This window comes from Pogona vitticeps, chromosome 3 (assembly GCF_051106095.1).
Source record: "Pogona vitticeps strain Pit_001003342236 chromosome 3, PviZW2.1, whole genome shotgun sequence".
NCBI classification, from domain to species: Eukaryota; Metazoa; Chordata; class Lepidosauria; order Squamata; family Agamidae; genus Pogona; species Pogona vitticeps.
The window spans coordinates 80,251,378-80,264,578 of record NC_135785.1 but is presented as its reverse complement, the minus strand read 5'-3'; the positions used below and the strand labels follow the sequence as shown (position 1 = coordinate 80,264,578).

The 13,201-nt window shown below is 40.1% G+C and overlaps 1 protein-coding gene across 3 annotated transcripts in view; it reads right to left on the bottom strand.

Annotated features, from left to right (window-relative positions):
• Nucleotides 1–13,201, bottom strand: part of ADGRA1 (adhesion G protein-coupled receptor A1) — a 453,957-nt gene that overhangs the window by 99,673 nt on the left and 341,083 nt on the right. The window contains exon 13 of one of the 3 annotated variants that reach the window (XM_078391268.1): nt 3,497–3,625. The exons of the other annotated variants lie outside the window; for them this stretch is intronic. Within the exon in view, the coding sequence (XP_078247394.1) occupies nt 3,497–3,625 (129 nt within the window). The remainder of the gene's footprint in view (nt 1–3,496; nt 3,626–13,201) is intronic. 3 annotated transcript variants of the gene reach the window in all.

The following is a 13,201-nucleotide window of genomic DNA, read 5'->3' as shown; positions in this document are numbered from 1 at the left end:
CAGATCAGAGATTGTATGTGATTAAACTGTTTCAACCAGCAATGGCAAGTAAGACTGTGTTGTTGTTGTTGTTTAGTCGTGTCCGACTCTTCGTGACCCCATGGACCAGAGCACGCCAGGCCCTCCTGTCTTCCACTTCCTCCCGGAGTTGGCTCAAATTCATGTTGGTCGCTTCGATTACACTGTCCAACCATCTTGTCCTCTGTCGTCCCTTCTCCTCCTGCCCTCACACCTTCCCAACATCAGCATCTTTTCCAGGGAGTTTTGTCTTCTCATGAGATGGCCAAAGTATTGCAGCCTCAGCTTCAGGATCTGTCCTTCCAGTGAGCATTCAGGGTTGATTTCCTTCAGAATGGATAAGTTTGTTCTCCTTGCAGTCCAGGGGACTCTCAAGAGCCTTCTCCAGCACCACAATTCAAAAGCATCAAATCAGCTTTCTTTATGGTCCAGCTCCCACTTCTGTACACCACTACAGGAAAAACCATAGCTTTGACTATTTGGACTTTTGTTGGCAAGGTGATGTCTCTGCTTTTTAAGATGCTGTCGAGGTTTGTCATTGCTTTCCTCCCAAGAAGTAGGCGTCTTTTAATTTCGTGGTTGTTGTCTCCATCTGCATTGATCAGATGTGTTAGCTGGTCAAATTTCCCACTTAGCAGTCTGCAGAAAAGCCAAGTTTCACTTTACAGACTTTCAGGAAATTCAAAAATATTAAGGATCATTGACTCTAGTGCTCTTTTGGAAAACTCAGGCTTTATAGTCAGTGCCTGGAATGAGCTGACTGAAAGAAAGGAGAGTAATGCCTTTGAGTAATTGGAAGGGATTAACACCCAAAGATTATCTGGGTGCGAGTGGCCTCCAAGGCCAGGCTGGCTTTTATTTTTATTTTTTAAAGTACTGAGCTAATTGGAAAGATGGTTTTCAGCTGAGTAAAGAGAAGGGGCAGAAACTGCTCTTACCTTTATGAATGTTTGAGGGAAGCTGCTGCCTGATTGGGAGATTCTCTGGAAAAATCCAGAAGTAGAAGCTTTAGGTATAAAAATGGGGTCAGAATTTATGTTAAGGGGCTTAGTTATCTTTCAGGAGAGATGCTATGCTTTTTTTTTGCTGTTATGAGCTTTGTATATGCTCTCAGGATATGCTGAAGCAATGCTAGACTATAAGTACTAGGATAGTTTAGTTACCATTCTTATTTTCTGTTATGTTTGCTCTGTATTGCAGCAGAACAGTGAGTAGACAGTCTCCCCCACCCTGTTATCTCCACCAGTGGGGGGGGGGTAATTCGTATTTGTATACAAACAACCTCATCTCTACTTGTGGATTTTTGTGAACTTCCTGCAAGCATCTGGAAGGAATCTGATTAGCTTAAGCTGTTGGGAGGCTCCAGCAATCACTGTATTTGGCCCTCCTGGTTTTGCCCACACCAGAGTAGTTAGCTGAGGGCCTTAGCTAAGGGGGCTAAGCATGGGGATCCTTGACAAGGATTTCTGGAGGTCGGGTCAAGATCCCCCATCTGTCCAAATGTTCAAAACAACATCCCCCCCGTGTTTATTTATTCAAATGGCCATCATAGCCAATTCCAGGACTGCTCTTGTCTACAATGAGGTCTGGGGTAAGCCTCTAGGCCCCTGAAGCTGTTGACATTGACCACCTCTGACTTAAAGCATGGTTTCAGATCCCAGCTTGTTCTGAAACCAGGGTTCAAATCCGAATGTTTAAAAGCAGAAATTGATGCTTTCTATTTCAATTCTTGAGGCTATGCAATGGGAAGGCACAAAGGAACATTCAAGCAATGCACTTTCCTAAAGGCTCCTTAATATAGCAAGAAATCATGGCTTCTTCTTAAGCTTGGCATATTGTTCATAGACTACCTTTAGAATACCCTATTACTATACAGTATATTATCAGATATGGGTCAGTAGTTACTAGTCTGAATGGAAGACTGAGACACCTGAAGTACTCTCATAGATAAAGCAAATGTTATGATTCTTTGCCTTTCCTAGTACAGTGGTGCCTTGACTTATGAACTTAATCCATCCCAGAAGATGTTCGTCAAAATGTTCGTAAGTCAAATCAGCATTTCCCACAGGAATGCATTAAAACCAATTAATCCGTTCTGGCTGTTTTTTGTTTGTACGTATGTAGAGGCGCCATTTGTAAATTGAAGCATTAGTTCCCCTAGGAACTAATGCAAAACCAGTTAATCCATCCTCTACCACGAGGGGGAGAATTTTTTTAAACCTAAAATGACTTAGGTTTTAAAAAGGGCAGGAAAGAAGGGAGGGAACGAACACCTTTTAAACAAAACACCTTTAAAACCAAGCAGCTTAAACCAAACAAAGCACCTTTTAAACCACTTTTTACATTTTAAAATTACAGTACCAGGCAGTCTAAAGTCCATTTCCTGCTTTTCCCACTTTTTTGCTCGTAAGTCAAAGCTCCGTTCGCAAGCTGAAGCAAAATTTTGCTGTTCGTAAGTCAAAATGTTTGTATGTAGGGGCATTCGTAAGTCGAGGCACCACTTAGTGGAAAGTTATGGATTACATTACAGAGACATCAATGGTATTTGGTAATTAATTAATATGGAATGGTCCACTTGTGAAAAAAAATCAGGAATGAAAGCATAGATAGAAGGAATGCAGGTCATATTTTAAATGTAATTCTATAGCATAGGTTCAAGATAAAGAATGGTTTCCAACTGAAATGTGCATCTTAAGTTAGTTTTTGTGAATACTAACCAATATCTAATTAAAAGGCTTTCTCTAAGGGAAGCGTTTCAGTGAAGAACACATATATTCTCCATGGTTCTTTAAAAATATTTTATTACTGTATTGCTGATCCTAGAGTACAAAAGAAACAAAATCTCTGGTTTTATAATACATGCTTCATTAATCCCAGTACATAAATGAAAGCCGCACCAACAATAAGCTAATGGAAGTTTCATATTTGAATAGCTCCAACTGGTGAATGCTTTCAGGCAGCTAATCAGCAACAAAGGTATACCCTTATTTGCTTTCTCTCTGTTACTCTAGTCTAAAGGTATATGCTAAAAAAACATGAACGTGGAAAATTCATAGTATTATTCCTGAAAAGTAAAGACTGAAATGTTTGATAGAAATCCTCCCCACCACACCATGTTTGATTCTTGGGGGCATATTTTTACCTGACCTTCCCTCTCTTATTCTCCTTGAACAAAGAGACAGTTGCAGCTTATATGCAACAGAACGCAATTTCATCAACAACAGCAACAACATATCAATTCCTTTACTCCTCAATATGCATTAGGTTCAAGGTTCATTCATTACAGAAAATGAATAAGTAGGCATTAAACTCACAGAATCAACACATGCATCTTCTTCTCCCATAGTTAGAAAAAGTATTTGTCTGGTCTAGGACTAATGCTTTCTCTGATTCTTGTTTCCTCCCCCAATATCACCCATTTGGTCTAAACAACCAAGATTATTCCTGATGTGCTGCTGTTTATACTGTAACTTCTCACCTTGTAATCTGATGTTCTTTCTCCTGGCCTAGAACTTGGCTCCCATTTTCTCCCAACCTTCTGATGCAGAATTTGGCTGCGATTCAGAGGGGCACACATGCAATTTTCTGAGAAACTCCCTCTCACTAGCTGTCCCCATTGAGTAAGGAAGAAGCAGAAAACAGAGAAGGAAATCTGGTTAAATCTACTTATTTATTAAATCAAAGCTGTAGGTGATCATAGAAAGCTCTTTACCTAGATGCAGACAAAAGGGGCAGAGGGCTTTTGTTTCTTTTGGACCACAACTCCCAGCATCCACAAGGATTCATGGGTGACTCAAGGAATCATCTCAAAGAACCACCTGTCCCATGAATCCTTGTGATCCCCATGAACTGTTGCACTAATCTCAGGCAGCACTGGGTGCAGTTTCCTTCTTTTTGAAAGGCAGGTATAAGGGCAACGGAGGCCTGTTTTTTGGGCTTCGGATCCCAAGATTCTCCTTAGGTCTAGGGAGATTCCTGGTAAATTCTGGAAGTTGACATCAAAAAGAAACAAAAGTTGTATGCCTATCTCCCACCCATAACCTCTTATGCACCCTGAAGCCTGCTCTAGATGGCTGAGGAAACCTTTGGAGCATGTTTTCAATGGGGTGGCAACCACAACTTGAGTGTATCATGCTGGTGGAAAATAATAAATAAACAGCAGATCAATTAGTCAAATATTATAAATATTAGGAATAACAAACATAGATAATATAAATATACAAAAGTAGATATTACAACATTTTCTGGTTACTTAAAAATCCTCACCTTCAAAGGACAGAATGTAGGATACAGTCTAGAACCTAAAATCTAAAGTCCTTTGTCTGTCACTGAGAAGAAAACAATGTTGGCATCAGGTAGGTCCCTAAGGGAAGGTGTTCTGTAAGTAGGCCCACTTTCTGGTAGTAGCACGTTCTTAACTTTATTTGCCTGGAAGAGGGCTTCAGAAAATAATCCATGGGTCATAGGTGGTGCATAAGTGAGGCCACATTTCCTTCGACACTCTGACCCCAAACGTTTTAGAGCTTCAAAGGTAAACACCTATGGTTTGAATTGATCCTAGAAACCAGTACAACTGCTCAAATACTAAACACATATGTTCATAGTGTACAATCCTATTTAAAAACATGACAGTTCCATTTTATATCACATCTACCTGTTGCTACACAGATTTTTCAGAACCATCAACATTTCTTTACAGATATTTGACTCATTCATGTCTGGGTGCAATTATTTCATTTCATTTCGCAATGGAAGTTGGGAGAGAAAAAAAAATCTGGAATAAAGAGCCTAAAAGCACCATAATGCTTCAAAAGTGATTTCTAGACTTCAGGTATTAATGAAGATGCTGTTGGAACACTTTAAAAACATCTTGGGAATATTGACCAATTACCATATTACATTGGCTATGGTGTTCTTTTAAAATTTGTACTTGGACGTACATAATTCATTTCCCATACAAAGTCTACAGTTTTAATCCAATCCAAATTAGTGTTCTGGAATTACTATCCTTGTTTAATTTTAAAAAAATAAAAACAAAATTGATTTCTTACAAATAACTGAATCCCAACAGGTGGATTAAATGGTTTCCAGAAATTCAGTGATTAGTTTTTTAGGTGGTCTGGCTTCTGGCTTTACTTTGGACTTACTGTCCAGAGACTTTGGACAGTATGTCCAAAGTCCTGTTGCACAGTTACACAAGCAGAAGGGAAATGACCTAACTCACAGTAGCAAATGACTACCAACGAATGAGCCTCCAATTGGATTCTTCATTGCATACCAGTCATGTGGCTTGGTGCGCAACCAAGAATCCAACTCTTTATTTTTTAGGGATTTGCAGCTACCGTTTCCCTTCCACAAGCATAACTACACAAGAGAATTTTGGCTGTTCAAATACATCATTCAATTTTATCCATATGACACAAAATTGCCAAGAAAACACAACAACATTAATGACAGCATTTATTTAACTAAACTATTTGCACCCTATCTTTCTCCTTAAATTACCCTAATCTAACAACACTGAAAATGATTAAACAAATACTATACTAAAAAAGCTTCAGAAACACCTATATGAAGCTTGCTAGTCACAAGAAACAGCTTCCCTAACACCTTTTTCAGTGCCACATGGAGGGTTTTTTAAATTCCCTCTCAACCATAACTGGTGTTGGACAGAAACTAAAAGCCTAGCAGGAACATTTGCTCACTATCAATCAATTTCCACAATCCAGACCACTCACAATATTTCAATCCTCTTTCCTGGACATCAACCAACAAATAACAGCCTTCTCTCTGTGACAGTCTCCTGTCTGTCATCTGAAGTAATGGACAGAATAATTAATGCGAAATGGTCCTCTGGCTCCTAAAAGGGTAGCTTAATTAAGGCTATCATCCCCAAACCACTTGCTTTCTAAAAGCCCCACTAAAGTAATTTGGACTACTCTAGAGACAATTGATTATGTTTTGAACTTGTTTGAACAAATTCAAATTTCCCACAAGAAACTAGATGAAATATTGACATAGATGAACACTTCACAGTAACCAGTATTCAAAAGGCCATCAAGTACCACCTGTGTTGAATCTGTTTTGTAGCTTCCCTTACAATACAGTAATTTTCCATGGACTTACTTCAAGTCCATGGGAACAGAGGGGTAAACAATGCACAATAACACTATGTTATATTAAGATGTGGTTTTGTCTCATCTTTTCCTTAGAATATTCCTTAGTTATATTGTGCCTTTATTCCACCATGAAGTTCCAGTCAGAGGACATAGGATATCACAGCAGCCAAGATTAAAATTGAGAGATCACAACTGAATCAGAGGTGTAGCTGGATCTGTAATGCTTTAGTTTAACCAATACAGTATATCATTCTGGTTTATATACTGCTTTACTCAGATGATCAAGGAGCGGTCCATTTGAACAAAATCTTCAGATATGCTGGCCAAAATTCTGTTGCATACCACAGTAAGTTGCACTAGAACAGTACCATTGAATCAATGGAGATTTAGTGAGTCAATTGTTCCATGAGACATGGTGGCGCTGCAAGGGACGTGGTGGCACTGCGAGGGACGTGGTGGTGCTGCGGGCTAAACCGCAGAAGCCTGTGCTGCAGGGTCAGAAGACCAAGCAGTCGTAAGATCGAATCCACGCAACGGAGTGAGATCCTGTTGCTTTGTCCCAGCTCCCACCAACCTAGCGGTTCAAAAGCATGTAAATGCGAGTAGATAAATAGGGACCACCACGGTGGGAAGGTAACAGCGTTCCGTGTCTAAGTCGCACTGGCCATGTGACCACGGAAGATTGTCTTCGGACAAAATGCTGGCTCTATGGCTTGGAAACAGGGATGAGCACCGCCCCCTAGAGTCGAACACGACTGGACAAAAATTGTCAAGGGGAACCTTTACCTTTACCTTTTTACCTTGTTCCATAAGTTCTGTTGGTTCAAACGGGCCTACATTGTGCTAAAATAAGAGAGCGTTAGAGCAGGCCCATTGAATCAATGGAACGTATAGAGTTGACTCACTAAATCCCCATTGATTCAATGGCCCCGTTTTAGTGTAATTTACTGTGCTATGCAACAGGATTTGGGCTGAGTGTCTTGATTACAGACCAATTAAGAATGGGATTCATGCACATGAACAAGAAAGCAGTCTGAAACCTCAGTAAGTTTTTCTTCTTATTAAGTTTTGCTGCACAAAGACTACAAAAAGAAATCGGCTGTTTTATATATTTTTACTAATTGTTCCCACAGTCACTACAACATAACTGTTTTATGATGTTACTAGCAGAAGTACTCAGTTTTGCAAGGGTTAGTAATCTTAGTACCCCTGTCTGTGTTCTTTCATTTTTCATCTGCTCTTTCTCTTCTCTTCCCTCCCCACTTTTTCTTTCTCACTGTTGGTTCTTTGTTCTAAACTTTTCTTCTGCTCATGCAACTTTTCTTCTGCTGCTTTCCTCACCTCACCTCATTAGGCAGTATTACCTCCTTCTCTCACTTTTAATTGTTTGGAGATGAAGGAAAACTTCACTAGGGCTGCCTAGAGGCCATCTGGAGAAATATCCTAGTTTTGCCTGTATCTTTGTATCCACTATTAGGTAAAGTGATAGAAATCTGTCCCCCTGGTGACTTTCAATGGTACTGCAAGCTACAGACCCATTTTAATTAGCAAGAATTAATTAATCAACTTTAAAAACCAAATAACCAGAGGCTCACAGCCTTAATGTTCTCTTGGTGTGTATTCCAAATTTCAGGTGTTTATATTTTATGATACTGGAGCTATGGTCAAAATAGGCTTTCAATTCCCTGAAGTACCAACCACAAAATGAATTTACGTTTATATAGAAAGAACACATTTCTTTTTAAATGATTATCATAGTTAGCAAACAATTATAAAGAGCTATACTATTTTGCAACTGGCAAGAGTTTTGACCTTCAGAGTCTAGGCATTCTGTAACTCATAGATACCGTGTTTCCCTGAAAATAAGACAGGGTCTTACATTAATTTTTGCTCCAAAAACCGCATTAGGGCTTATTGTCAGGGGTTGTTTTGTTTTTTCATATACAACAATCTACATTTATTGAAATACAGTTATGTCATCTTCTTCTGGTTGCTGCACAATGATGGAGAGCGGGGTTGCACTTAACTGGGGCTTATTTTGGGGGCAGGACTTATGAGCATCCTGACAAATCATACTGGGGCTTATTTTCAGGTTATGTCTTATTTTCAGGGAAACAGAGTACCAGCAGTATCCCTTTCCGTCAGGAAACCTAGCGCAGGCCCAAGAAGCAGGTTAGGTATATTAATGCAGCTGGCACAGGATGTAGGACAAAACAACAAAACACAGTGATGTCAACAGCCATGAACTCTGGAGAAAACCATGAAGGCTATATTGCCTGCAATAGTATGTTTTTGTGCACCAAAGAGATACATAATGCACGACACTGTCATTTATTATCGAGTCCCTTCCCAAGAAAGCTACAGTATGTCTCATCACAGTGATGACCTCTTTAACCTCTTATTTAAAACTTTGCCCCTTTCCTAGCCATGGTTTCAGGTCCTCAACTCTAGAAACCAGTGTTTTCACATCTGCTTATTTGCCATGTTTAAAACACAAAAACATTTAATGAAAGAGTGATAATGTTTCCGTGAATCTGGACATTCCAAGAAAGATCATCCTTCCATCTCTGGAGAAACATCAGGAGGAACTACAGGCAAGTTAAACAAGTGCTAACCGAGGTGGTATCGATGAAAATCCTATTTTTGTTCTTCATACGTATATGGGGAAGGGAGATTTTGAAAGGAAGCAGACATGCATATCTGTACACAGAGTCCCCAGTCCAGATTAGAGTTCAATATGTTTACTTACAAATAAGCTGAGAAGGGCTTAGCTGCACACTATCTATTTAACATAGCATGTATTTAGCCTGGAGCACTCAGGAGCACCAAAATCTAAGCTAAACAAAGAAAACATTTGTTTAGGTTAAGTGATTTGACCCTTGCACACTTTCTTCCTTTCTCCTATTAAGGGGACATTTCCCTCTTAAGGGAGCTATTCCTAGACACAGATCACTTTATGAACAGCACCAGAGACAGCTGGTGATCATTGTAATAGATTATTTCCTCATGTGAATACTGGCTGTTACTGAGAGAAACAGAAATGGCATACTCTCCCCCCCCCGCCCATCTTGTCTTCCTTCCACTTTCCACTTTCCTCCTGCCTGATACTCTGTGCAAACTAATCCTACTTTATTACCTCTTCTTCAGTCTCTTAGCTCACTTCTCATTCATTCCTCAAAAGGAAGAACAGTACGGGAAACTGCATGCAACAGTGCTGTCTGCTATAACATCCTATTCCTTAGCTGCGTATTAGATTGCATTAGAGTAGTCCCATTGAATTGAGACCCTGATGTTGAGAAAATGTGAAGGCAAGAGGAGAAGGGGTCGACAGAGGACAAGATGGATGGACAGTGTCATTGGAGCTACCAACATGAATTTGACCCAACTCTGCGAGGCAGTGGAAGGCCTGGCGTGCTCTGGTCCATGGGATCATGAAGAGTCGGATATGACTTAACAACTGAACAACAACAAAATTGAACTAATGGGGATTTGGAAAGTCAGCTCTTCCATAGGTTCCATTGATTCAAATGGGCCTACTCTAACTATGACTTATTTTAGTCACAATTAGAACAGGCCTATTTGAATCAATCAAACTGATGGAGGAGTCGACTTAGCAAATCCCCAGTGATTCTATAGGACTACTCTAGTGCAATGTACTATGCTAAGCTACAGGATTTTGACCATTTTAAACCATCTCAATGCTGCCACTTCACTTTGAGATGCAGACTAGTAATAACTAAACAGGCAAAGTCTTGACAGCAGTACTGGCCTTTCTTCTGCTATAATGTGTTACCTCTTTGTATACAGTATCTTGAACTTCTGTTTTAGGCTGATTCTTCCAGCATGGAGGAAAATCTATATACTCTACCAAGTGTTTCTTATTTCCCTGTATGTATTGTAAGTTGCCCAGATCTTGTAAGATTTAGTTATATTAATCAGCAGCTGTTCAGACAAACAACAGGGAATGTTGCATACTCAGTTCCTTATTTTTAAAAAAATATCCTACTTTTTATCCCAGGCAATGGTAATGCAGGTGGTGGCTGGTTTTTAACAGAAAGGAAAGAAAAAGAATGAGATTACTTGTATAGAAAAATTAAGTACTAGTAGGGTCAAACTAGATATTAAGTAATATGTCTCTTCTCTAGGATTAGCTATTTCCCCCCCTTTTATAATTTGTTAGAGATAGGAGTCTGTACAATAAGACCTGAAAATTAAACTCCTCTTCACCTTCCAGTGACAAATCGCAGAATCAAGCAAGATGGAATGCAAAACATGGAGGTGAGGGAAAGCACATGTCATGACCAAGTGCCATCTTTCACCACTTGAGGGTGCACTTATTCTAAATACATGCTCAGCTCCTTGTCTGGTATCATTCTAAAAGAGGGAGGGACAGAATGAGATGTACCACTCTATGTAACATGTTCTCGCAAGAATTACAAGAGAGTGTGCAAGCATTTCCAATGTGGCAGCAGAAAACATCACTACTTTTTCGCAACAAAAAGAGGGAAGCAGGCATAATAATAAACAGGGATATAGAGATGCAAGAGACAATGGAAGCTAGTGGAACTTATAGCATCTACAGACTGCAGAACTTTCCCCAATGTAATCTTTCTGACCCACCAGATCATCTTGAGCCAAGCTCCTCTGGGTAGCTACCCCAAGAGAAGCTTGAAGGTCATCTACCAGAGGTAGGACCTTCTCTGTGGTGGCACCAAGATTATGGAACCATCTCTTGGAGAAGCCATGCCTGGACCCCTCCCTGTATTCTTTTAAGAGACAGTTGAAAACACTTCTTTACAGGGAGGCTTTTCAATCTGACCCTTACTGAGTGTTTCATCTCCAACTCCACTTTTCTGTGATAATTTGTAGAGGCAACTAATTTTTAATGCTCTTGCCACCTTGTTACTATTTTGTGTTGGATTTTAGAGTTTTGTGAATCTTTGTTTTTAATCCTAAGAACAGAGCTTTGGCACAAATGGGGTAATAAATAAATAAATAACTTGCACATTCAATAACTGCATCCCTGTTGGGTACATCTAAGTGCAATAGGGTTTTCTTCCTGGCAGGTGTATATAGGACTGGAGCCTAAATGTGTTATTTACTGCTTTCCAGGGCACAGACCTCAAGACAGGGCCCATAGCATCTGTCAGTTCCCTGACATGTAATCTGCATTCACATATGTCATACTGCCTATAAACACCAAAGCAGGCAGGCAGAAACATCAAGAGACTGGAGGCCAGGAGGGGAACTAAAGGACACTAAATCAATCGACATGTTCTTCCAGAAAGAAAAGTAGGATTTTCACAATCTAGCTTAGACAAGTGTTAAATCTAAATCTAGTTTAGACAAGGTAGGAGCCTCATGGCACAGTGGTTAAACTGCTGTACTGCAGCCAAAACTGTGCTCATGGCCCGGGGTTTAATCCCAGGTAGCTGACTAAAGGTTGACTCACCCTTCTATCCTTCTGAGGTTGGTAAATTGAGTACCCAACTCACTGGGTGTGCGGGGAATGTGCAGCCTGCATAATTAACTTGTAAACCACCCAGAGCGTGCTTTAAGCACTATGGGCTGTATATAAGCAGCACGCTTTGCGTTGCTTTTGCTTTAACTGAGAAGCTAACCAAGCAAGTAAAATGATAGGTATAAAGATGCCATTACAGAAACAATATAATTCTAATGGTTCATGGCCCATTATAAGCACAGGATGAACTCGGGTAGGGGTAGCAGTAAACTGCAGGCAGTGCCCAGAAAAATCATGCTTGGATTCTGCTGTATAGGCCTAGCACCATACAGTAGTCTAGAACAGAAGCCAGGTTTCTACAACTCATTGTGGCATGCTCTTCTCCACAGAACACTAATTCTCTGCACTCATTTCTCTGACTCATTTAGAGGGGCTTGAACATGGTTATTTTAAAAGTTAAAATCATTTGACTTTGGAAGGCATCTCAAGACCCGATGACTTCAATATTATTTTCTAAAGAAAAGACACACTTGATGAGTTTTGGGAATCTGTTTTATCGGTGCTGGACTGGTGCATGTCAAAAGCCACGCGCTTGGTTAACGAGACATACAGGTTAACAAAGCGGCCATTCCCATAAATAATGCACATTTCCAAATATGCTTTGCTGTCAGGAACACTTGCATACATTTTATGTTATAGTGTATATATTAACATTTATGAATAATTGAATGGCCAGGAATGTAGTTGGTAGCTAGAAATGTACTAATAGATGCATCCTTGCACCAAGCCATAAGGGGCAATGACCATGAAGACAAGGAACAACAAGGAATTACAAGCTAAGTATACAGAAGAAGGTGGCAGCAAAAGCAACAGCATTTCCCGGAAACCACACCACCAGCAGCTTAAGGGTGTGGAATAAGGCACTACGGCTGGATGAAGGTTCTGAACTTTGGGGGAAAATCTGACTGGGTTTAAATTCAGAGACTTATAATGATTGTTTTAAAAGAAGAGGCAAGCATTAAAAGATTAAATTCTTCCCCCAACCTCCTCATGTTGTCTTTCCCCAAGGGCATGGTATTCTTCCCATACCAGGAGGATTTCAAAGGTTCAGCCCCTTTAATTCTCCTCCTTTCCTCTCTTTGCATTATTTTCAGTCCTAAAATAAAGATCAATACTGACTTTGTTTTAAACTGCTCTGGTGGGGAGTTCATTAGGAGGTATGCATGTGGCCAGGCTGAACATGGATTGATTCAGTCATATACCAGGCTATCTACCCTTTGGGAAATAGCTCATCTTAATTCTAAGTCAAATCCAACTGAAGACATGGGTGACTCACACCTCTACTTAATCTGTTCTGGGTTTGCTGGATCTCTGGCAATGAACACTGTATTTGTTGGTGGCATTTCTTCTGCCTTACGCAATACTCCTTCTGGTTTGTACACACAGAATGTGAGTAATTCTTGCCATCATTTTAACAAGGAATTAGAAGTCCCCACCACGATCTTTCCCAAAAGATGCTGGTCCAGTGGTGTTCAACTCTACAGTGTCTGGAGAAGGAGAAGGAAAACACTGGCAGGACCCAGTAAGCCCTGCTGGCACGAAC